The 25815-nt window shown below is 36.7% G+C and overlaps 1 protein-coding gene and 1 pseudogene across 1 annotated transcript; one reads left to right on the top strand and one right to left on the bottom strand.

Moving 5' to 3' along the window:
* Nucleotides 1-12082: 12082 nt before the first annotated feature.
* On the top strand, nt 12083-18013 carry LOC132626124 (uncharacterized; annotated as a pseudogene).
* Nucleotides 18014-22937: 4924 nt separating this feature from the next.
* LOC132628331 (putative late blight resistance protein homolog R1A-10) lies at nt 22938-25283 on the bottom strand. Its single transcript, XM_060344120.1, has 5 exons — nt 25119-25283; nt 24835-25002; nt 23370-23912; nt 23136-23267; nt 22938-23066 (listed from the first exon to the last, which is right to left on the bottom strand). Exons 1-5 carry the CDS (start codon nt 25281-25283, stop codon nt 22938-22940), a joined length of 1137 nt encoding a protein of 378 aa, XP_060200103.1.
* Between the last annotated feature and the right edge of the window lie 532 nt (nt 25284-25815).

Here is a 25815-nt window from a genome sequence, read left to right as displayed (position 1 = left end):
CAAAGAACCTGTCATAGTGCGAGTTGTCATCCCATGAATTTTGGAGTGTTGAGGAGCAACCACCAGAGAAGAAGAGGTTGTTTGGAATGAATTAGCAGAATTACTTGAGGTTGATGAATTAGGAGAATTATTAGATGGAGAAGAATTAGGAGAACTATTAGATGGAGACGAATTAGGATAATTATTAGGTGGAGAAGAATTAGGAGAGTTATTGGATGGAGATAAATTATGATAATTATTAGATGGAGAAGAAATAGGAGAATTATTAGATGGAGAAAAATTAGTAGAATTATTAGATGAAGATGAAAAAGTAGAAGAATTATGTAAATCAAGAGGTGTGTTGGCGTGAGAATTGCTAGGTATTAAAGGTAAAGTAGAATTTGAGTTGGGAAAGGACTTTGAATTGGAAAAAGGTGTTTGAATCCCATAATTTGAGGGGAGAAATATATGGGTAGGTGAAGGAGAAATATTAGGAGATGATGTAAGAGAGGTTGAGCTGTGAAAAAAATCAAAGTTGGTAGGGATTTTTGCAGAACTAGAATCAGGAAACATAACATCATAAGGAAACATATCTTCCACAAATTTTACATGCCTAGAAATTAGTATTTTATTAGTTGAGGGATCAAGGCATCTATATCCCTTGTGATCGGGTGAAATGCCCCAAAATAAGCAAGGAGTGGAACGAGGATGGAATTTCTGAACATGACCAAAGACAATATGTGGATAACAAAGACACCCAAACATTTTTACAAGTGATAAATCTGGCTCTTTATGGAATAAAGCTTTAAATGGTGAGGAGAACTTCAAATTTTGACGTGGTAGCCTGTTAATAATATAAGTAGCATAAAATAGAGCTTCAGGCCAAAAAGAGGCAGGTATATGAGCTTGAAAAAGTAAGCAACGAATGACATCATTGAGGTGTCGATGTTTGCGCTCGGCGTGACCATTTTGTTGGGGAGTATATGGGCAAGAAAATTGGTGAATAATACGCTTGTCATGGAAAAGTGTCTTAAATTGAGTATTATCATATTTTTTACCCCCATCAGATTGGAAATACGAAATTGATGAATCAAAGACATTAGAAACCATATTATAGAATTCAAGAAAATTTTCAAAAGTTTATGATTTTTGGTGCATGAGATAGGTCCAAGAGAATTTGGTATAATCATCCATAAAGAGCACATAATGATGATAACCAGAATTGGACACAATAGGGGATGTCCAAACATCAGAGTGAATTAAAAAGAAGGCTTTATTTGTTGTACTTGTAGAACTGGAAAATGGGAGCCTTGATTGTTTACCCAAATGACAAACATTACACATAGAAGGATTAAAACATGAAGAACTAGTAGAACTGGAAAATGGGAGCCTTGATTGTTTACCCAAATGACAAACAATACACATAGAAGGATTAAAACATGAAGAACTAGAAATAACTTTATTTCGAGATAATACATCAAGCATAGGTTTTTCGGGATGGCCGAGGCGCTTGTGCCACAATGAAGATTGCGAAGTAGATCCAAACAAAGCAGTGGGACATGTTGATGCAGTGAAGCTTGAAGAAGATGAAAACGGATAGAGAGAGCCCGAGTTCCTATATTGGAGCAGTGTGTGGTTGGTCTTTGGATCCTTAATGGAAAAAGAAGAGTTAGTGAATTTATCAAAACATTTATTGTCGACACAAAGGCGACGAATATATAATAAATTTTTCTTGAGTTGAGGAACAAGAAGAATATTTTTAAGAAGCAAAGGTTGTTTTAAAGTAGGAGGAAAACTATGACCAACATGAAAGATAGGAAGTAGGATACCATTGCCAACCATCACTTGTGCATTACCCTAATATGGAATGGGATCAGAAAGGACATTCGGATTTCTAGTCATGTGTGAGGAGGCGCTAGTATCAGGGTACCAGATTGTTGCTGGTACTTCTTCTAGGGTCATTGCTGATAGACCTTTGGGAGAATTATGTGGAACAAATAAATGGTCGAAGCAGTCGCAACATTCCAAAGCTGTATGATTATAGTGAAAACAAATCTGACATTGTGTCATCGATTTATTAACATTTGGAGTAGGCGGAGGGCCAAGGATGCTTGGAGCAACATGAGAAGAATTACTAAAATTGGTATTATAATTGTTCTGGGAAAATCTGCGACAACGTTTCTTGTTATGAAATCTTCCACGATCACGATTTTGATTAGAGCTACGACCTTTATTTTGTTGATTGAAACAATCAGTGTCATTAGTAATTTTGGTTGAAGTAAAAAGAGCCACCGATTGCTGAGAATCATCAGATGAAATGGCTTTGATGTGTTCTTCTTCTGTAAGAAGACGAGGGCGTAGAGGAAAAAATGAGGGAAACGGCCTATTGGCTTTTAATCCCGAAACAAAAGTTCTGTATGAAGGGGTAGCCCTTGCAAAGTTTGAGTGACAAGGTCCTCATCTGATATTGGCTTACCGATGGCAGATGGCACACTCGATAAAGAGTGCAACTGTTGTAAATATACTTCCATGGAAAGAGACCTTTTCTTGAAGTTCTGAAATTTATTTTTAAGATGGATCATAGAGGAAGAAACATGGTCAAGAAAAAGCTTTTCCAGCATGAAAAAGATGAATGATATATATATATATATATATATATATATATATATATATATATATATATATATTTATATATATATATATATATAAGTTGTTTGCATCACTAACAAAATGGACAATAAAATAAACATTCTTAGAAGTGTGATATTGTTAGAGAGTATTTCAATTATATCTTGGTCTATAAAATACTCCGTATCACTTTGACTATTGAAGTGTTAAGATATTGTAGAGAGCATTTCAACTATTAGATTGTATGTAGAAGGCGTGATCTCAGGAATACTCTCTTGACCTTTTATTCTAGATGTAATCTATCATTCTAAGCATGAAGTGAAATACACTTACATCATTAACATGCTATCAGAGCCTCTGCTATTTTTATAGAGATTCAATTTGCCTTTTCTGGTGACTGTTCCTATTGATTTTCCAGTGACTCATTCTAGCATCTTTTTTTTTATCGCACCCGATTCAGGCAGATTTTTCTGGCCATTTCAAAATTTGATCCCAAGTTTGTGAGGGTCAACCATTCAATCTAGTGTTACCCATCAAATTTCCTAGTTCGGGCAATCGGTTCAGATCTGAAGAATTCTATCAGATATTCACATTTTCTATAATTTTCCGGTGAAAGCAGTCATCCTCTTTTTCCACCCATTCTTTTCCATCTGAACTGTAGTGTGTCTGGGTTACTTGGTCTAACCCAACTCTCCTGGAAGATTTAACTTATGGTGACAAAAAAGTCTCATAATTAGAAATGGTGACAAGTTTGACCAGCCAAGGTCAAACTTGTCTTAAAAATGTGATTAACTAAAATTGGGACTGAATTATAATTTTTAAAACTTATAATCTTTTACAAAATACACAAAAGCCCATACACATTATACAAAAACTTCTTCCAACCTACACACATTATACAAAAACTCCTTCCAACCCACTTCCCCCCACGACCCCAACTACTTGTTCATTTTATTTTAAAAAAAAACAGCAGTTCCCAGTTCGTCTCTGTCTCTCTCCGTTGCTGCTGCAAAAAACCGGCGACCGGCGACCACCGTTGTTGCTGCTCGTTCCTCTCTCTCCATTGCTACTGCTGCTGCTCATCTCTCTCTCTCTCTCTCTCTCTCTCTCTCTCTCTCTCCATTGTTGTTGCTTCTCTATTCATTCTCAGGTAAACTTTTTTTTTTCACTTGGTTCAAAAGTTAGGGTTTTGAAATCAGAGTGTAAAAATGATGATTTTGGTTAGAGAAGATGAAGAAAAGCATGGGTTTTTCTTGAATCTTGTTTGTTTTGTTGTAGTTTCGTGTATTTGTTGCACTTGTTGGGGTTTGTGAGTTTGTAAATAGTGGTTGTGGTTGTGAAATTATGGTTTTTGGTGTTGTTTTTGTTCTTCTTCTCCTTGTTGTTTTGAAAAAAAAGGCTTGCAATTTTGTTGATGTTTTCTAACAACTTAGGTTACCTGTTGCAGCAAATTCAACACTTGTTTGACAGTTGCAAACATCTGCTGAGGTTGCATGGTTTGGTGTATTTTGTTTAAATTGTGAGTGAGATTTGTGATGGTTGTGTGTTTGTAGTGAAATGTAGATTTTTTGTAGTTAAATTTAGATGTTTTTGCTATTGTTGTTGTTGCTGTTGCAGCAAATTCAGCACTTGTTTGACAGTTGCAAACATCTGCTGAGGTTGCATGGTTAAAAAAAAAAAAAATCCTATTTGGTATATTTTGTTTAAGTTGTGAGTGAGATTTGTGATGGCTGTGTGTTTGTAGTGAAATATAGATGTTTTGTAGTTAAATTTAGATGTTTTTGTTGTCATGCTATGGTTTAGGAAAAGTTTTGATTTTATCCAACAGCTGCTGGATAAAATCAAAACAATTGTTGAGGTTTTTGCAGCAACTGAAGCAGTTGTTGTAGCATATTAACAAGCTGTTGTAAAAAATCAAAACAGTTGCTAAGCTGTTGCTACTTGTTGACACCCAATTTTGTCCCGCCTTTCTTCCAAAATATTTATTTGCGCTTCTAATATTTTTGATAACTTAAGAAATAGTTATTTATACTTTACTACAATTATTAGCTTTTTATTAATGTCATCGTTTTTCATTATCCTACTATAGTCATTAGCTATTATCATTTTATTTACCGTTATTACCATCACTATTATTATTATTATTATTATTATTATTATTATTATTATTATTATTATTATTATTATTATTATTATTATTATTATTATTATTATTATTGTTGTTGTTGTTGTTGTTATTATTATTATTATTGTTGTTATTATTATTATTGTTGTTATTCTTATTGTTGTTATTGTTGTTATTGTTATTGCAATCGCCATGATCGCTTTTAACATCTTACGCTCACATTCATTTTGTACAACTAGACGATAGCGTTTACTTACTTTTAAACTTTATAAACGTTATCGCGTAACTATTACGATATCTTGTAATAAATATATTTTTAATATTTTAGCACGCGTTAATTTATAATCAACTAAAGAGGGTCTCTTATCTTAATTTAGGAGCCCAAATAAATATAAAGGAAGAAAGCATATTAAATAGACTTCATATTAGCCCAATTCATATGAAATATGATCTTAATTTGGTCAATAATGGCCCAAAATGAGTAACCCATTCGACCAAATAAATGGCCCATCTGAAACATTTCTTAAAAAATAGGTCCAAAATCAAAGCCCAAACTCATGTCAATATCCAGCCCACTATCCGTTTCAACTGACCCGACCCGACCCGACCCGTCAGCTAAAAAAAAAAAAGGGGGGGGGGGGGGGGGGGGAACAACTAGGGTTGCATTTCATCCCTCAGCCGCGCCTCCTCCCCTTCTCTCCCTCTCAATTTCTTCGACTTCTGCCTCTTCTCGTGGCATTATTTTTGCTAACACTGCGGTTGAGTTAAGCTCATCTCGCCGTAGGCCGTCCACGAGTGTCTCGCAGGTCATCGATTTAGGATCTGCAGCCTCCGACATTATTCTTCAGAATTTCGTCTTTGAAAGGGACTTCCGTGCTAGCACCCGTCTTGACTCAGTGGAAGATATACTCTCCTTGGTGGATGAGGTCGCCATTCCCCAAGTCCGTCGACACTGTAGTTGGGGCTTGGATATCGACGTTTGTCCCCCTTCTATGAGCATTACTCAGCATATCCCGGGGATGTCGTTAGTATACATTTGCCCCTTCACCATCGGCTTCGGGTTGCAGATTCATAGGGTTTTTAAGGCTTTTTACAGGAGGTATAGTGTCTGTGTTGGGCAACTGGCCCTACAGACGCTTCCTCCAGTACTTTGTTGATGTTGCTCATCTACCCTTTACCGTGGATCATCTGATTCACATGTACTCGCCCCGCGTTCACCGTGGGAGAATCATTAATTTTGCTTTCAGGGGTTCCAGGGCCTTAATCTCGAATGCACAAGATGATCGCCAACGAAGATGGTATGATCAGTTTTTGATGATTCTTACTGACCAACTGCGAAGCCATGGTTCGGAATCGATTCCCAAGCAGTGGAATAGTTCTCGTAAGTGACCACCCTTCTTTCTTCGTTGCCCTTAATTATTTTTCCTTTTGTTCAAGCTGTCTTTTTTTTTTCCGCAGCCGTCCCGGTCATTCCTGAACCGCTACTTGGTATCTTTGAATGGGTAATGGGTTTGTTGAGGGCATCTCAGGGCACCGAGAGGACCTGAAGGTCCTTTGCCAACGACTGGAGAGGAAAAAGTCACGGTAAGTTACGTGTCATCGAGGCACTTTGTTCAGCTTCATTCCCCTTTTCCTTTTTATTGACAATTTTCTCTTATCTATCTGTAAGGTCTTTCCGCAAGATGAGTCTCGATGAGGAGGTTACCTATTCCTAAAGAGGCCCGGGCTCGAATTGTGGATGCTGTCGCAGAGGCCAGATCCAGCAGGAAGCGAGGGCTTCCGAGCGACGGCGAGGCATCCTCCTCAGGGATCGGACAAAATGTCATCACATGTCATCGGTTGGGTGGTTCCAGCAGGGGAGATGCCCTGAAAGCGATTTTGGTGGAAGACGACGAAGGGGAAAGGCCTGCACCTGGGAGCGTTGAACCCCTGTTTGTGGATGCCGCGGGCGAGCCTGGAGACGATGCGGGTCGTCTTCTGAGTGTGGGTTGTAGGGATGTGGGAGCTGGCCCTTCCGTCCCCCCAGCACCAGTAGCGGGCTCGTACCCTAATTTGGAAGCCTCTTTGACGCACCTTTCGGACCTCTTCCTTTATGTATACTCATATATTTCCTACAATTATTCCCCTCATACTTATGTGCTTTCATGCCCCTCGTTCCCTAGGCTTACTGCGTCCGTTCTCCTTGTTTTCAAGGCCATGCCGCTATCACTTCTGCCAGCGAACTTTTTAAGGGTGCTTCTTCTTCCTGCCGAGACTAGAAAGGTTATCGGAGGAGAACCGGCGCCTTCGGGAGGAAGTAGTCGAACTTCGGGCCGAACATGCTGATCTCTTTGAGAAGAAGATAGTCATGGATGGCAACTTAGAGCAGGTGAGACGAGTCATAGCTGAAAAGGAGGATATGCTCTGTGTTATGACCCAAGCTCGGGAGTTAGAAACCAACGGGAAGTGTTAGGATTAAAAATTCGCTACAATTCAGAGAATCATGTTTTGCGTCAAATTATACGGACCATACTTAGAAGTATGAGCCGCACTTTTTAGGCGTACATCGCTCCCAGAAATTCCAAGTCTCTGGAATTCGAAAATCGAGATACGGTCAAGAAATACGGACTGTACATTTATGTATGGGCCGTACTTTTCGACCGCACCTTTTATATGGACCGTACTTGAAAGTACGGGTCGTACTTAAAAGTACGGACCGTACATGTTGCCTGTACTTTCCTCGTCTCAGCAATAAGTATAAATATGGGACTTCAGTTTTTAATCCCAATTTTCACATTCTCAAGCCCTAGCACGAAGGTTCTTTCCTCTCACCATTGAAATACATCAAGGTAAGTTTATTCCAAGCCTTTCAAGTGAATTCTAATCTATATCCATGATTTTTAAATAAGAATTCATTATTCCTAACCTAGGGTTTTCAAGAAAGCCATCACAAGGATTCAACACTAAGGCTTTTGGACTTCTTCTTAAAGTTCGGACTTTTATACAAGTTTTGGCGCGTTACAGGTGTGTAGGGTTTCTATCTACGTGTGACAACATCATTGTTCTTCCCCATGCTATGTTCTTCCATGATTATACGAAAGTTCACCAAAACTAGGGTTCTAGACATGTTCATGATAACCCTAAGTACATGTACCATGATATACCATATTTATACTAATAGATTGTTATTGTGTTCTTAATATTCCCTTTTGGTTATTGAGAATCTGTCCGTAATCCATGAAAACCCATACGTTGCATTCTATGGGTTCTTAAATGCAAGTTATTAACTATTATGATCAATCCCATGAAAATCCTACATGCTTCCATGTTTCAGACAAGTTATATACTACCTCCGTCCCAAAAAGATTGTCTTAGGAGCCGTTTGGACTGCAATTTGGATTTCTTAAGTTGCAGTTTTTTTTATAAACATAAAAAGTCGCACAAGTTGTGAAAACCATCAAAATTTTCTCAATTCTTATACAATCTTATCAAATGAGTAAATCATAGTTCATAATAAAATTAATACGCTACTAGAAGGCCTTTTTCAAAATACAACATCAATTGATCAAACTTTAGTTCAATAAAAAGGAAAATTTAACATGAATAGTAATGTAACTACTCTTTAATATAATCTTTCCACATGGTACGAATAATCTCTTCACGCCGAGCGTGCATTTCCCGGTTGGTAAACATGATTGGTAAATATATCTACCAACTTATGGGTTTTTTTGTACAAAATATAAACATATGGGTCAAATTTTACATTTATATTTTTAAAATCATGATTTGAAATCCCAAATCATGCCTTTTTAGATGATTTGGGATTTCATCTCATGAGATGAAATCAGAGATGAAATCGCATGTCCAAACGTTGATTTCATCTCATGATTTCATTTCATGAGATGAAATCGCATGTCCAAACGCCTACTTAGTTTGACTTGGCACAGAGTTTAAGAAATAAAGGAAATACTTTTAAAATGTGTGGTCCAAAATAAACCTTATATATTTATGTGGCTATAAATCATCTCATAAAGTTAAATTATTTCTAAATATAGTAATGTGTCAATGTTTTTGGACAAACTAATAAAGAAAGTAAGACAATCTTTTTGGGACGAAGGGAGTATATATTATTATCCATGTTCATGTTAAACAATATTTATATACCATGTTACAAGTCATCTTTATGCAATTCATGGGGTTCTAAGCCAAATATGTCCATGTTCATATTTTGAGAGTTGCACAGATTATCGAGAAGGTTTAATATATACCTGAAACTACGTATGGCAGCGTAGGATAAGGATCGCTCCGCCCAATTAGAACGATTTCTTCATGTTTCCCCATAGCGGGATATTGGATCCATTCATGTCATGTACATGTCTCGTACCCCGATAAGGTATGAGATGGCTTAGCTGATCGGGCAGAGATCAAACACTACGTGTTTACGTGGTGGTTACATATCGGTTATACTAATGTACTCCCCCAGATATCTTTACAGGCTTAAAATATTTTATTCATGTTATACATATTCATGTCAGATGATATTCATGTTCATGTTCAGCTTACAGTTACAGTTTCAGTTTCAATTATACTATTTCATGTGGCACGTTTATTTCATTCAGTTGTTTTACATACTAGTACAATTCAAGTGTACTGACGTCCCCTTTTATTGCCTGGGGCCCTGCATTTCACAATGCATGGATTGACTTACAAGACGACGGGTATGCTCGTTAGGACTATTACTCGTATCAGCTATTGGTGAGCCCCATTCCATTCTGGGTGTTATCTTTTTTTTCTTTCATGTTAGTTATGCAGTTAAGGCATGCCAGGGGCCTTGTCCCAGTAAACAGTTTAGCAGTCAGGCTCATGTCAGAGGTTTCACAGACTAGTTCAATTATGCCATGTCAAATGTTCAGAGTCGTATAGCCAGAATTGGCTCAGTACTTACATATTTTCAGACTATTTCTGCATCATGATTTAAACAGTATTTCCATTATTATTTATGATGACTCATGTTATTCAGACTATCCACGTTTTAAAAAGGGTATTCCGCATTAGTTCATGCCCATGTTGATTCAATAAGCCATGTGATTCGCTCGGTCACATGCAACAAGGTACCGAGTGCCGTGTTACACTTAGGCCATGGTTCGGGGCGTGGCAACTTATATGTTTCTACCCTAAGTAAAATTCCCAAAAAAAATTGCATTTAGCAAATGCTCTTGTGAATTGCACTGCGAGAGTGACTTATAATCACGTCACCACCACGAATTGTGGTGGAGTGACAAGTACTCCTCCACATCCTTAACCAGAAATTTCGGATTCGAATCCCCCTGGCACGGAGTCACCTTTGTTAGGGAGCACTTTTACTTAATGTGGGAATTACATGTGCGAATTCAGATATAGTCAGGCCCCAATACGGGTACCAGACAAAAAAAAGACTTATAATCACATTTGAGTGCGACTTATAAAACACATAATCTCTTTAATTAGAAAGAAGATCTTTTGTCTCATGATAGCCTGCTCCAGTCCCATAAATTGAAAAATAACATTTGACTTATAAATTAAGTTGCATTCACTATAACTGCTAAAAAAAAAGAATCAGCCACGAACAAATTCTATAGTTAAATAGTAAAATTGATAGCTAATACTAATTATCGATGGATTAGCAGATTATCACACAGATTTGTTGACTACGAGCAAATTAGTGATGGATTAGCGATGAATCGTAGCTAATTTTAGTCTTTTGTTTTGTTTGTAGAAGTGACTCGTGCCTTGTATAATTATCGAAAAAGGGTAAAAATTGCCCTAACCCAAACTATTAATGAAGGGCAAATTTGCTGAATTTCGTACACTTAAAAGGACATTTTTGACCCTTTCCGATATAATTATTCCTTTAACCTTACCAAATCCAAAACCTTACAAACCACTGCCACTTCTCAAATTTGCGCCAACACCACCAACTTCTCTTAATCTGTGTGAAGCACAATTCGTAACTCTAATTACCCATTAAATGTCTCTTTCAAACGAATAACGATCCCATGTCGAGTTAATCTTCAACTTCATCAAGTAAACTGAGCACAAAAATCGAATCTCGAGCTATGCCCACCATCTTATGAGAAAATGCCTGACTCGTTTATTTGGCCTAAACTTCACTCAGTCAACAACTCAGTCAAACATCAAAGGTATGCTCTTCACCGTTAGGAATTTTACTAACTTACCCCTAGTTAAGTATCTAGAAAAAAGAAAAGCTACTTCTTAGATTATGTAAATAAGGAAAATTTTGAAAGAATAATATTAATTTCTTCTTGAATCATACAACACCACTTATGTTGAAACAAAATAAAAAGCCTAACACTATTTATTTAGAACCGGAGGGAGTAGTGTCCTAATAATATACTCCATCCGTCCTTATTTTACATGACACTATTTGATTTGACACGAAATTTAAAAAAAAAAGAATTAAATATAAAAAATTGATATTCTTTTTGGACGGACTAAAAAAAAGTGAGGGAATAATTAGACACCCACATAACAGATAATTGTCTATTCATAATCAGCCCTACCATAATCAATACCTTCCAACTTTTTTGTTTTTTTCCCCTTTCATATTTATTTTGGGGGGAAAGGACAGAGTAGGAGATAAGAACGAAAATTGAAAAGAGGAAAAATATATAATTAAAAAAAGAATGTGAGCGTCTTTTTCATTCCCACTTTGATGTGTGAGTAAAGTAGAGAGGGAAAAAAACTAGGAGAAAGTTGAACATTTTAACTAAAACGTTTTCCAAATAGTCTAAGCGTCTAAAAAAAAGTATAGAAAAAATATTTGTTATTACTGAATTATTTGTCATAATCAAGACTTTGGAAGTACATACCTATATTTTAGTTCACATTCAACAACTAGTTTTATTCTTATTTTTCCAACCATTTACATTGGTCGGCCATGATCTATGTTGCTCGGACTCTTTACTTTCGGTGCCGCACTCATATCGACACGGTATGGGTGTGGGTGCGGGATCCTTACCCAATCTGGTCAATCAATTTTGGGTACTTTGACCAAAATCAAGGGAGAAATTTCGGACAGATTCAATGATTTATGTAATCAAAACAAAAGCTACGGTGAAATTGAAGAAAATGAAATAATTTGTATATAGAAATTTCTATGTCACTTTTTTTCCTTTTATCTCTTTTCGGGATTCTCCTGTTGTCAATATTTTCTCCTCAAGTTTTTCACATAATATCTCATAATTTAGATTTTATAACTCTATTCTTAGAATTATATATTGTTTTTTGTCAAATCTCAGCACCCGTATCCGTACCTGAATCCTTACCCACGAATCTTAAAATTTAGATCGTGACGGATCCGACCTCTAGATCCGTACCTGTATCCGACACCCACATCCTAGGCCGAGCAACATAGGCCATGATGAAGTCTTTTTTCTAATCAATTTATTAATTTACACTTGCATTATGAAAAGAATTTGCCCTCTTTGTGATTTTCACCATTTAAACCAGCAGAGAGCGCTTGGCCGGGTTCATAGGGAATTTGACCTTCTAATTGATTTCTTTCAATCTTCAGTTAGCATAAGAGAAACCCATTCTCGTTAACTCCATAGTCATCTCTCTCAATACTACTGTACTGTAATGGATAATGAGATGATGAAGGCGATTCTGGGGACTGGCTTTGAAACCTTTCTCTCCAATCTAATGGAGGAACGATCGGAGGCTGAGTCCATGTTGGACATGATGAAGCAGAAGGATCTGGACGCCCTTGCTCTTAAAATTGTTAACTTTCTCAGCTCTTCCCAGGACGATATGTATAGTGTGCTTACCTCCTTTCCAGGTTGCTTAATTATGATGATGACTTATGCACTTGGCGCAATCTAAGCATCTCCATTCAATCTTCCATCAAATCTTTCCTTCTTAATCCTATCATCAATTTTGAAGAATCAAAATTCATCATCAAAGTGTGCCGTGATACCATTTACAGGTTGGCTGCTTCACTTCTCCCAGACAATAACTGGCCTGAACTTTTGCTATTCTTGTACCAATGCCTCGCTGATTCAAACAATTACTTCAAAGCGTCAGCTTTCTTAATATTTGCTGACCTAGCTGGGGACATAGGTGAAACAATAGTAGTCCCTTCTGCAAAGACTTTGCACTCACTATTCCGTAATACACTGAATGATGATACCGTTGATCTAGATGTGAGGATCGGAGCCGTGAGCGCTGTGATCAGATTCATTCAGCATATGCCTAGTTCAACTGAAAAGGAGCGCTTTCAGGATGTGTTGCTGGGGATGATGAAGACGACTGACACATATTTGAGCAAAGGTAAGGAGGTTGCAGATATGCGTAGACATTTTATAGAGTTGGCCAAGAATGAGCCTAGGTTCTTGAGAAGGCAGCTAGTGGATGTCGCGGCCACCATGTTTGAGATAGCAGAGGCTGAGAGTTTGGAAGAGGAGACGAGGCACTTGGCAGTTGAGTTTTTGATAACTTTGGTTGAGGCGAAGAAGAGGGCCCCAAGCATGATGAAGAGGGTGCCCTTGTTTGTTAGCAGATGTTTCGCAATGCTATTGAAGTTATTACTAGATATTAAGGATGGCCCTGCTTGGCATAGTGCCCTTGACGCGTCTGATGATACAGGAGCAACAAGTTACTACTCTAAGGGTAAGAAGTGTTTAGACCGGTTTTCTCTCGCATTAGGAGGTAAGTCTATAGTTCATGTTGCCATAGAGCAACTGTCTGCTTACTCGGCTGCGCCAGAATGGGAGAAGCGCCATGCAGCTCTCATTGCACTTGGTCAGATTGCTGAAGGTTGCTCAAAGGTACAACAATTGTCTTACTATTGTCTTACTTGTCGATTAGTTATGGCTATGGTTTGGTTATAACGCATATTATTTCAACTCGTAGCATTTGCTAGCAAACTGCTTAAGTGACACTATGTTCATTGCTTACGGGTGATGATTACCTTGAATTAATGGCTTCTTTCCTCTTATAGGTGATGATTAAGAACTTGGAGCAGGTGGTCTCAATTGTTTCCAAGTTCCTCATCCTCGAGTTAGATGTGCAGCTTGCTATGCAATTTGCCGGTTGTTGGTTGACTTCTTCCCACATTTGCAAGAAAAATACCATAACCAAGTACTTCTTGCCTTAGCTGCAGCAATGGATGATTTTCATCCACGAGTGCAGGTTTGTCCTATGTGATATCTACCATCTAGGGATGCTGCATGTTTCCCACAAAAAACAATTGCAAGCTAAAACAAGATTAGATCATCATTGATACATGAAACAATCAGCAGCAGTTTTTATTTTAACTGTGCCTTTACAAGGGGTTTGCTATACCATACAATTGAATATCTTTAATGGAATACCAGTTTATTCTTTTTTATTTTATTTTAAAATTGTTCTTTTGTCCACAGAGAGAATAATAATCGATTAGTTTTCCTTGTATATTCAAGTATATCTGATTCCTAAGAATTTTGGGCTTAACACAAAACCCCATTAACCTAAACATTGCTAGGTGGGGAGTTAGCTCTCTATCATGTCACTCAACTTATTGCATTATGCTTCATATTGATGTGATCTTTGAGATACTCGAAGAAGTCTTGTGGCTTCATTTGCTTAGTCATAACGCTTGGTCCCAATTGGTTATCAACACTCAGTTTTGCTTTTCTGCAACATGAGGCCATTAAGGATGTGTTCTGTAACATCCCTTCTAGAATTATGTGCAATTATGTTATAATTTTATCTAACTTATTGGATTCAGTAGTTTGCTTTTGGAAGAACTTATTTTATGACTTTGTTTTGGTTGCAATAAGAGCTCTCTTGCTGACTTACTAGAACGTTGAACGATTATAACATATGAGATTGTAGAGGAACTATTTATTACTAAACGTCAGAGAGGTATCTAAATTGTACCCTTAAATAAAGTTTGGAAAAAAATTCATAAGCCTAAGGATTTGGTAGATGCGACGTTACTTCTGCATTCAGTTGAAGTTTGGAAAAAAATTCATAAGCCTAAGGATTTGGTAGATGCGACGTTACTTCTGCATTCAGTTGCTATGCCAACTATTTTTCTCCTTTTACTCTTTGGCATTTTCATAGGCACATGCCGCAGCAGCTCTCTGCCACTTCGGTGTCCCCGGCAAGCCAGAAACTTTGATACATCATCTAGATGGATTAGTTAACAAACTCCTTGTACTTCTAAAGGTGTGCAAATACAGAGGCCACCAAATTAAAGAGGCATTTCACTGCTGACAAGTGAGCATGAGACTATTTTTTTTTAATTTTTTTTTTTTGCTTTTTTGTTTGTTGAAAAGCAGAATGGCAAACAAATTGTCCAACAAGAAGCATAAAGCATTGTCTTTTATAGCTGGATCTGTTGAGGTATTAACTGGTGCATTTTCTTAAAGTCAATTATATTTGTACCTATATTATGAAATCATGAAGGCTAATATATTGTACGCCAACAGGAGCACTTCCGAACCTGCTATGAAGCTGTTATGCCACACTTGAAAACTCTCCTGAGACACGCATATCTTCAATCTAATCTCATTGTTCTTTCATATGCAATGGAGTGCATAAGCTGTGTTGTGATGGCTGTTGGCAAACCGAAATTAGAGATGACGAAAAGCAGGTCTTCTACTAATAATTATGCCCGGTGGATCCAGTACATCTTCTTTAGTTCCGTAATCATGTCTTGGTTTTGTTTTATTACAAAATAGGTTTCCCATAGTTAAACTATATTTTGCAGCAAGATAATGACAGGGATATCTTTACTCATACCAATTCCATTTTGGTTTCCTTCCTTTTTGCTTCTCTTGCCATTTTCTTTCACTCGTGTGAGCTTACTTTTCATTTGTTTCCTTTGTTGTTGTTGTTGTTGTTGTTGTCATTAAAGGTTATGGAAATGCTTATATCATTACAAGCGAAGGTGGATGGTCCTACTACTATATACATGTTAAAGGTATGTGTTAATCACTTAATTTTAAGATCATAATTGCTTTCTATATGGGCCTCTCTTTATTTTCATTATTTCATCTCAGGCGTGTTATAGAATTTGCGAGTGCATGGGAAAGGATTTTCTTCCTTATATGAATGTAGTCATGCCCATCTTACTTCAATGTGCTCAGCTTAATACCATCTCTATGGAGCAGTACAATGAAAACTATAAAGTAGATGCTAATAGGTAAGCTTTTATCATTGTGGTTTGACTTTTTCAGTAATTTGTGAAGTTTATTTGAATTTCTTCTTCTTTTATTCAGTTATATAGTTGACCTACATTGGGTATAAAAGGCAACCAAAGTGTTTTATAAATATTGTAATTTAAGGTTTTCATTTGGATGCTCAAATTCTTCCAAATACGGTCAGAGCCAACTTTTGACAAGTCCATTTTCACAAATGTCTATCTGTGTTAAAGTCCAAGGTTGAAATCCAAAATCCGGTTACACATGCAAGAGGTGTTGAGCTATGATAAGAAAATGGACCTTGAGCCTAACTCAACTCTAAAAGCTAGTTCAAGAGGTGAGGATTGCCCATGAACAGATAAAGTGAAAGAAATTATCTTAAACACAAGAAAAAATAACAAAATATGAGGCAAAATGTAGCTAAAAACATGTACTTCGAGCCGCCGGTCAAATACACCGATAGAAAAATGAAATACACAAGATTAAGTTGGATGTCTGAAAAAAATACTGCAGAAATATTCAAAATGGCACTAAATGAGATATAATTTGTGCTAGTACTATTTTATTAGTTTAATTTATAAATATTTATTAGTTCTAAGTAAATATATAATTTTATATCATAAGTCTTTAATATTCTCTAATCAATTAAACTTAGGATTTTAGTCCATTTATTAGCTTATATATAAATTGAAAAATGGGAAAAGACTCAAATATGCCATCGAACTATCGGAAATAGCTCATTTATGCCACTCGTCAATAGTTTGGCTCATTTATGCATATTTGAGCCTTTTCCGTTAAAAAATTGTTATTGTATAATATTGATTATATATGTAATAAAATATTTTGGTATTTATTTATTATACCGAATACTCTATTGAATACCCAACTTTTTAAAAATGCATACCAACTACTGTTTTACTGAAATTGTGGTACCAAGAATTTCAGTTTTGATACTGTAATTCGATATATATGATCGTCTCCAACAGAAACACAAGTGCACGCGATCAACAAGTAATATAGAAAGATGTAGAGTATCGTTCATAATGAGGAATTAATTGTTACATTTGAAAATAGATTAGCAAAAGCCTATGTGTCACTATTTTTCATTTAATCTTCTCTTTAAATATACTCTATTTTGTTTTCTCATTCATTAAATATAATCAAATTCTTCTATAGATGTTTAGTCACCACATCTTTAGGAGCACTTGTTTCTGCCTTACTCAAAAGCTCTGTATTTGTTTCTTAAGATGTGTAGTTAATAAAATAATTACTTCTATTGGATATGATTGATTTCTAGTACAATAAATCTTACTTAAGCTTCAAATCTTGCAGTAAAGAGACACTAGAGATGAAAGCTAAAGCCTGTAGAATGCTATGTTGGTATGCTGATACATTGAAGGAAGACTTTTACCCATGGATTTCCCAGGTTGGCGTGAATGATCACCTGCGTGTTTTCTTTTTCTATGTGCTTTCGAGAGAAGTCAAATTAAAGAAGTGATATCAAAGGCTTAATGTATGAAACAGGCCGTTTCAATCCTTGTTCCGCTTCTGAAATTCTATACCCACAGGCCTGTCAGGAAATCTGCTGTTGAAGGTGAGAATTCTCATGATTTCATGTATTCTTTTCCAGTTGTTGATGCAATATAATATTTTTTGCTGTTTAAGGCCTACGCTTCCTGTTGCGTTCTGCTGAACTGGCTGTTGAGAAAGGGGTTGCTCAAGACGAAAGTAAAGTGAGTCATATTTCACGAAGTTGTCAGACCATATAATACTGGCTTTGGTTGAAGCTTTGCATAAGGTTGTTCTTAACATCAATACTTATGTTGTTTATTTTTCTTCCTTTTTTGGTGGGAGAATGCTTATGTTCGGTACCCGCAAGGGTGGCTCAGTTGGTTGAGCATGGGGCTTTCATAATGGAGGTCTCAGGTTCGAAACCCCCTACCTACGAAAGTAGGGGATTTGCCTTCTGGGTCGAGCTTGTCGCACATGGCTTGCCTAGTGCGGGTTATCTCTCCTGTGTGATTTGCGGGCTATCACACAGGAGCGGGGTTTACCCTGTGCGCACCCAAAGGGTAGCGGCTGCCGGTTCCCTTGTCATAAAAAAAAAAAAAAAGAATGCTTATGTTCGGTGCATTTGGATAATAAGAAAGTGATATTTGATATGTTATCTCATGCAGGAGTTTGAGACAAAAATGTGTGTAGTCATGTTGAGAGAATTGAATGGCTGTCTGCAGGTTGGTTTATGTTTAAGACGGTTTCTTTAATCTTGTTGATCCAAGTTTGCAATACTTTACAAAGATCTTGAGTAAAAGAATGTTAATTGGGTGATTAACTTAACATTGCCATTTCTATTCCTTGTCTTTCTATCTCACATTCCATTTAGATAGTTTATTGATCTACCAACATGATTATCTCATAATATTTATGCCCTTTTTATCAAAGTAATCTTTATATATCTGTAGCTATCCAGTAACTGAGAGTTGCTTCTTCTGTAGGTTCTATGTGCTGGAGAGGTTCTTGCCACAGAAGAAACTGCAAAACGTATGATTAATCTTTTGAGGCATTTTCAACACACTTCCACCAGCCACGTGGGCATCGGGAGTTTCCTTGTTATTGCCTCAACGGGAGATGGAGTTGGAATCCCTTTTATCACCTGAGTAAGATGTTAACATTTCAATCGATGCAATGAAATTACTAGAAGAATATAGAAAAGGTACAAGTTTGATCTAAAAACCCCCAATTGAAAGTTTGGGAAAAGTGTTTTTAGGTCCAAAAGGGGTAAATGTTCTGAAAAAGATCTTGCTACAGAAGAAACTGCAAATCACATGATTAACGTATTGAGGCATCTTCAGCAAACACTACCACCAGACACCATGGAATCAGCATGGCCATATCTTTTGCCTCAGCAAGAGATGGAACTGAAATCCATTCTATCACCTGAAGAAGATGCTAACATTTAACCAATTCAATGAAACTACTACTACTGTAATTATTGTTGGATCAAACATTTTGACGGTTGATATTCCTCCAATGTAATTTCCCCATATTTCTCTTTCCAGCTTAGTTGAAAGGCCTGCCAACAAAAGCTGACTTGACTGAAGCCCAAAAATGTTAAATCTTGGTTTTGTTACAGGGGTAGCAATGAATCCAATATATGTACTGGCCAATGCAAATATAATGAACTGCAGAAAACCATTAGTTCTTACCTTTGAACAACTCCTTTATGCCGCACGAACAGCTTGAAGATAGACTAGCTTCTTGCAATTCTTGAAGTTTAGTTAGTGTGTTCAAAGTTAGTTGACATCAAGGATTTTGTAGTCTTCCCCTCCTATCAATTTCTTGTTGGTACATAAATGTTCATGTAGATGAAAAAGGTTACCCCCATGCTCAATTTTCTCGTGTAAATATGCGTTGCAACGTATGAAAATCTGCAAGCTAAAGGTGGAACCTTCCCTTTGTTCTCTGTGTAAAGCGTGAATGATACGGCTGTTCCAGTTGATCTTTGCTTCAAAACAGAAATAGAAGCATGGAAAATTATGGTGCACGAGACAACCTAGTAGATAGATGTATAACGTTTCAGGATTTGTTTTGGGAGACTGATCCTTGTAGAAGTTTTCTTCTAGTCATTTTGTTCTTTAAATTAATTAGGTTTAGCATGATTTGTTTAGACTCTGCAATCTTGAGTTGAAGTCTTGTAAATGTTCCTTGCAGTATTTATGAGTTATTGTCAATTTGCGTTTATCATCATATTATATTAAAAGTGAGAAGCTCCTACCTTCAAGGCTTCAAAGTAAGTTTATTATTTTGCCCCTACACTAAATCAAAATCTAATTAAATTGTAGGAGTAATATTTTATTTATGTAAAGTCAGAATCAGAACTCTTTAGTTATGCATTATAAATTCCCTTAGTTATTGCTAACTAGTGTACTTGCTCGCGCTTAGCGCGGTCATAAAAATATCAAAAATCACAAATCGAACATATCGTCATGATTCTTTTAACATCCTATATTAAAAAAATTGACAAAACGAATTGTGGGAAGCATATTAGATCAAATATGAAGAAGCCCTACTAATTTAGTATAAATGAACATGAAAAAGCAAAACATAAAAATTAACTGGAGATGTATAAGATAGTATCGTTCAATGAACTCCCTGGAACCTTGTTATACTTGACGAAGCCTCCCTTCCTATACACGTTGGTGCCAAGTTTTTCAATTTCATCAAGCCGGGCTTCAATTTAAAACACATTCCTGCAAAAGCTATTTTATGTTTTATTTTTCTATCCGAAATAGCAGATATCTGTTACAAATAGTTCACAAAAGGAAGAATGCTCAACCTGCCATAATGGTGGAAAATATCACCTTTTTAAGAAATCAATTTAACACATTTTTGTGCAATTACAAGTTAGTATGTCATGTTGAAGTGTTCTCTTATTAAGCTTTCACATTATATCTTGAGCTAACTCTTTTGTTTTGTTATTCATCAGTATCAAAATATTCATTTGCTATATGTCGATCTTGTTCTGCAATAATTGACATTGCATATGTGACCTTATTTAATTTCCTAGATTGAGAGCACAGTTAGTCTTTAAGATCTTCCATCGGCTTCCATATTAGCATATCTGCTAATATTGTTGTGTATCAATAGATATATTAGATACATGGTCAAAGATAGCCCAAAAAGCATTAAACCATTAACAAAATTATATGCACTTCCACAAAATGAAAGTAGATTCCGAACATACCTAATAACACGAAGAGTCGTAGTCTGCCCCACTTATGCATAAATGGAACCGTGATTTGTTAGTGTACACAGACACGATTCACTGGCTTTTTGTACACTCTCAAACTTACCTGAAAAATATTTCTGCAATAACTGAAGACTTACCAATGGATTCATCTTTGGAGTTTATGTCAAATCACCGCACATCTAATTATCGGAAGCAATCCGAGACTTGTGAAGCTAAATGCAACCTCACAATCCGAGAAGTGCCTGATTCATAGAAATTTCTCTTCTTCAAATTCAGAGAAAGTAAAGAAAAGATGAAATGATTCTATTTGTCCATTCTTCAGTAGTGAATTAATCAGAAGATAATCTTTTAACCTAAGATTAGGGAAAATGAAAAGCCATAGATTAGATTTAGAATTGTAACCGGCCAAAGCAAGAACGTGACTATTTAATCATAATAGTAGAGAACATTAAGGTGCAATTATTAGAGAATTAATGAGGTACTTTTTTGGACTTTTAAAAATGTCACATAAATTAAAATAAAAGGGATAAAATTCAAAAAAAGGAGAAAAAAGATAAATAGCATTCTAGGCCATAGAGATGTGTCACATCACCTTGTCTATGCCTAGTTTTAGATTATATATGGATATGGATTATTACAAACGTTATTCAAGCCTCTTACATTCTTTAGGCATGGCTTTGTAAATTCCCCTAATTGCACTAATTATTTCTGTCTTTATATTCCTGGTATTAACTTTTCCCTAATATCCTTCAGTTCAGAGTCACCATTTTGCCAGTGAAGTAGAAATAAACCTTCAGTTAAATAATTTTTTTTATAGCTTTAGAAGTGAACGGGTAAATTAGAACTGAAGCATTCGGTCTTTAATGCTTCAAACCTTATGAATTCAGTGAATTCAATTACATTGAGGGCATTCATATTTAAGTTACATTCTTCATTTAGATCAATATAAATTTCCTTAATTATTGATTGTTTGTATTTTCATCTTTCACCGTAATATTTTCTTGCATAACTTTTTTACCTTCTTTACAACACCTCATAAAAGTGCACAATAAGGTGTTTGTCTCGTTATACTATTTTTCTTCTTTGGCCCAAAAAATCCTTCTTTCAAAAGACTCTACTTTCCTCTGTAATATCTGCTACAGATATATCTGTTTCAGTTAATTTTTGTTGCAAATATTGACTTCTCTTCAGTCTTTTTGGATCACAGATAGCAACCTATTCTTCTATATTATGCCATTATTTCTTGAAAAGCTTCATTTGAAGTTAAACTCAAGTTTAAGACAAAATATGATCTGTGAATGCTTTTGCAATTTTGAACTTTGAAGTGTGGACTGGGCTGTATTGGAGCAGTCCCTATTAGATAGGAAAACTAAAGCAGTGAATCAATATTATATTCTGTATGCTTGTGTGGTTTAAAATTATATGGCTGTTATCGTCGGATTACCTTTTTGGTTCATCACTTATTGTTTGATAATAAACTCATCAAGTAGACTATTCATCAAATTGTGCTTTTAATTTTGCTCTTTAATTTCTTTTATTACTTGTTACACATATGTTTTAATATTAGTTCTATTGTTTTAAAAATGTGTACTGATTTATCCGAGACACGCTTGCAACAACATGAATATTCATCAAATTGAACTTTTATTTTTTCCCTTCAAATTTTTATTACTCATTACACACATGTTTCAATATTATTTATGTCATTTTAAAAGTATGTACTAATTTATATGGGACACACGTGCGTTGCAAGTTGACTTGTCAAAGTCTTCTACAAGGTGTTTCTTTGCTGGATATTAGTTGGTTTTGCAATTAACATATCCAACACTAATTCAAATTTACAAACTCCTCTGTTGTAACATGTAATCATGGCTCACTTGGCTTCCGAGTAGTGGAAGCACCAAGCAACTGTCATTTCACTTTTCATATTGCTGAAGGTTGCTCATATGTACAATTTTAAATACCTGTATCATTCACATATCTAATGATCAATATAGAATTCATTCACATAAAACATCCAGTGCCCTGAAGTAATCTCATATTTCCTGTGACAAAAGTAACTTCTTCACGAACTATCAATGTGCAAGCATAGAAAATATCATAGAAAGAAATAATATTCATATGTCAATGCAATGAATCCATCCAAAGAAATTATTGTGAGGTACAAAAACAACTCAAAAAAGAAAAATGCCTCCAACTTCACCAGCTTCCATCTAGCTGGATATGTTATTGTGCTTAATGAACAAAGAAACAGCATAAGGGAACCACTAGTTCTTAAGGTCAGCCATGGCTATGCAGAAGCTCGATGTCTCCATCGTCTTTCAATCACAGCTTTTTGCCTCTGCGCAGCAAAGAAGCACTTCTTAGATGTTGAGTGTACAAGCTGAGGAGATAATGCAAATAAGCTTGAGTCACTTACCTGTTGAACCAGTTGTTGCAGCTTTCCATATGCACGTCAAGTTGATGAATCTAAGGAGTATATAAGGACCTTGAGCTCTTCGTTTCCATATCCTTCTTGCTCTTCCTTAATTTCCTTGACTGACTTTTCAAGCGACTCACTACATCGTTTCACTTCAATCATCTTTAGGTTTAAATTTTCTCTAATAGCAGAAGGGATTTCCTGAAGATGGAAGAAGCTTTCTACCAGAAGCCGTTGGAGGTTGGGCAAGGAATCATCAGAGACTTTTCATTCTGTGATTTTGAGGGACCTCAATTTAAGAACCTTGAGGGTCGGAAACTCGTCATCTTCAATATCCCAATTTTTCTCCTCAAATGTTCTATGCTCCAACTTGAGAACCACTAAATTTGGTAATCTCCCGATTTTAGATATTTCACTTTGTGGCAACAAAACATCTGATAGAGTTAGATTTGTTAGCGTCGAGGGCAAGCTGAATTCCAAGATCATTCCATTCACACTGAGTGATTCAAGTTGAAGAGCATCTAATTTGAGTTGGAGAGGTTCTTTACAGTGGCAGTTGAGCTTCCGTAGTTTGGTTGCCTTCTTGATCATAAAGGCTGCTAGCTTATTAGTGAGAGACACTATGGCCAAGGTCTCTATGCAACATATGTTTGTCGATTTGCGAGGAATGCGTTCATCAAAAGATGCAACAGGTTGTACATGCACATGTTTTAACCTTGGCATATTCCAGATGGACATCGGCAATATTGTACCACTTCCTACTGTTGTTACAAGCAATACCTCTAGGTTTGAAAGGTTCGATATCCATGATGGCATAGATTCCACATTGCCTTTGATTCCTAAGAGCTTTAGATGAATCAGCTCTTTTCATCTCTGTAATGAACTTTCCGACACAACACATTCCATTTGTAGAACTCTTAGAAGTTTAAAGTTCTCGAGATCAAAAAATTCCTTGCAGCCAGATTTTGGGGGTCTGAAGAATGCAGACCGAACTTGTAGGTTTCCAATCCTCCCTGCCCAATAAAGGCTATGATTAATGCACAGCCTCCGGTTCTCATAAAAGGAAATAGTCAAATCTTTGTTCCAGTACTTGTTAGCTGCATAAACTTCTCTTCCATAGCTTTTCTCGCACAAAAATCGTGCAGCATATCATGAATGTGACATGATCTGACTCCTTCGGTGGACCTTTTTATTGGGGTAAAACGGCCCAAAGATACTCTTAACATGATGTGATATTGTCCGCTTTGGGCCAAGCCCGCACGGTTTTTCCCAAAAGGCCTCACATCATTAAGAGTATCCAACTCCTTATAAGTAGCTCTTTTTTCTTTCCAGCTACCAATGTGGTACTTTGTTCGCACACTCAACAATCTTCCCTTCGAACTAAGTTCCACATGACTTATTACGGGTCAGAGATTCAACGTGTCAATGTACCACCCACATCGTCAGAGTATTTACGGTCACCGAATCCCAAAGGCTGTATATGCGTCTTCAAAGCTACGGGTAAAGATTGTAAACCGGCCCATAGACGGGCAAGGGCACTAAGCCGAGCCCCCACGCCACACTCCGCCATCTTCATACTCGTCCCGCCAAACCATTGGCTCTGATACCAGTTGTTGGGGTAAAACGGCCCAAAGATACTCTTAACATGATGTGATATTGTCCGCTTTGGGCCAAGCCCGCACGGTTTTTCCCAAATGGCCTTACATCATTAAGAGTATCCAACTCCTTATAAGTAGCTCTTTTTTCTTTTTAGCTACCAATGTGGTACTTTGTTCGCACACCCAACACTTTTCTTGTTGACCATTATCAAGCTTCTATCGATGAGATCATTCAGTAAACTTTCTGCAACAAGCTCTATACTCTTTGCCTCTGTGTTCAGAACAAATCCCTCAACAGTCCATAACCACGCCAAGTTCGAGAATGGAATTTCTTCATCCTCTCAAAATGATGCAAAATATAGAAGGCAGGGTTTGAGATGAACTGGCAAGTGTTTGTAGCTCAATTCTATTATATCTTGGCACTTTGTACTAATGTCAGCATCTGAATTTATACTTTCTGCAATTTTTCCTCTTTTTTCGTCAAAACACCAGCTGCCAAAATCACCGGGAGGGGTATTCCTTGACACTCTCTTGCAATTTGTTCTCCTACTTCACATAGCTCTGATGGGAAAGTTGGTTCGTTGAACAACTTAATTTGCAAGAGTTCCCAACTTTCCATTGTAAACCAAGCTATTGACAATGTTGGAAGGCAGGTGTAATGGCTATGAACATGATTAGGGGGACACCGGAGCACGGGTATGCTTGCTTACCGGCTTATTCGTACATGGTTGAAAATCTAAATCCAGGTTTCAGAATTTGCATTAGTCTTGATGATACAAACAAGTTTAAATATTACTTCGTAGCTTATGGAGCTTGCATTCGAGGATATAACTATATGCGAAAGGTTATTGCCATTGACTGCACATATTTATACGGCAAGTATGAGGGTATGCTGTTGTCTGCCGTCACACAGGTTACTGTGAACTATATCTATCCAATTGCTTTTTGCGTGGTGGAGAAGAAGTGTGATGAATCTTGGACCTACTTCTTCGAGCAACTGAGGTATATAATTGCCGATGAACCAAACTTGTGCATCATCTCTGATAGGCACAAGAGCATAACCAATGGTGTTTCCAGAATTTTTGAGCATGCTCATCATGGACTATGCATGAAGCATCTTGGTGATAACCTTCGAAAAAATTTCGAATGTG

The sequence above is a fragment of the Lycium barbarum genome, chromosome 2 (assembly GCF_019175385.1).
Source record: "Lycium barbarum isolate Lr01 chromosome 2, ASM1917538v2, whole genome shotgun sequence".
NCBI classification, from domain to species: Eukaryota; Viridiplantae; Streptophyta; class Magnoliopsida; order Solanales; family Solanaceae; genus Lycium; species Lycium barbarum.
Note: the sequence above shows the minus strand (reverse complement) of the source record. Positions and strands in the feature narration are given on the sequence as shown.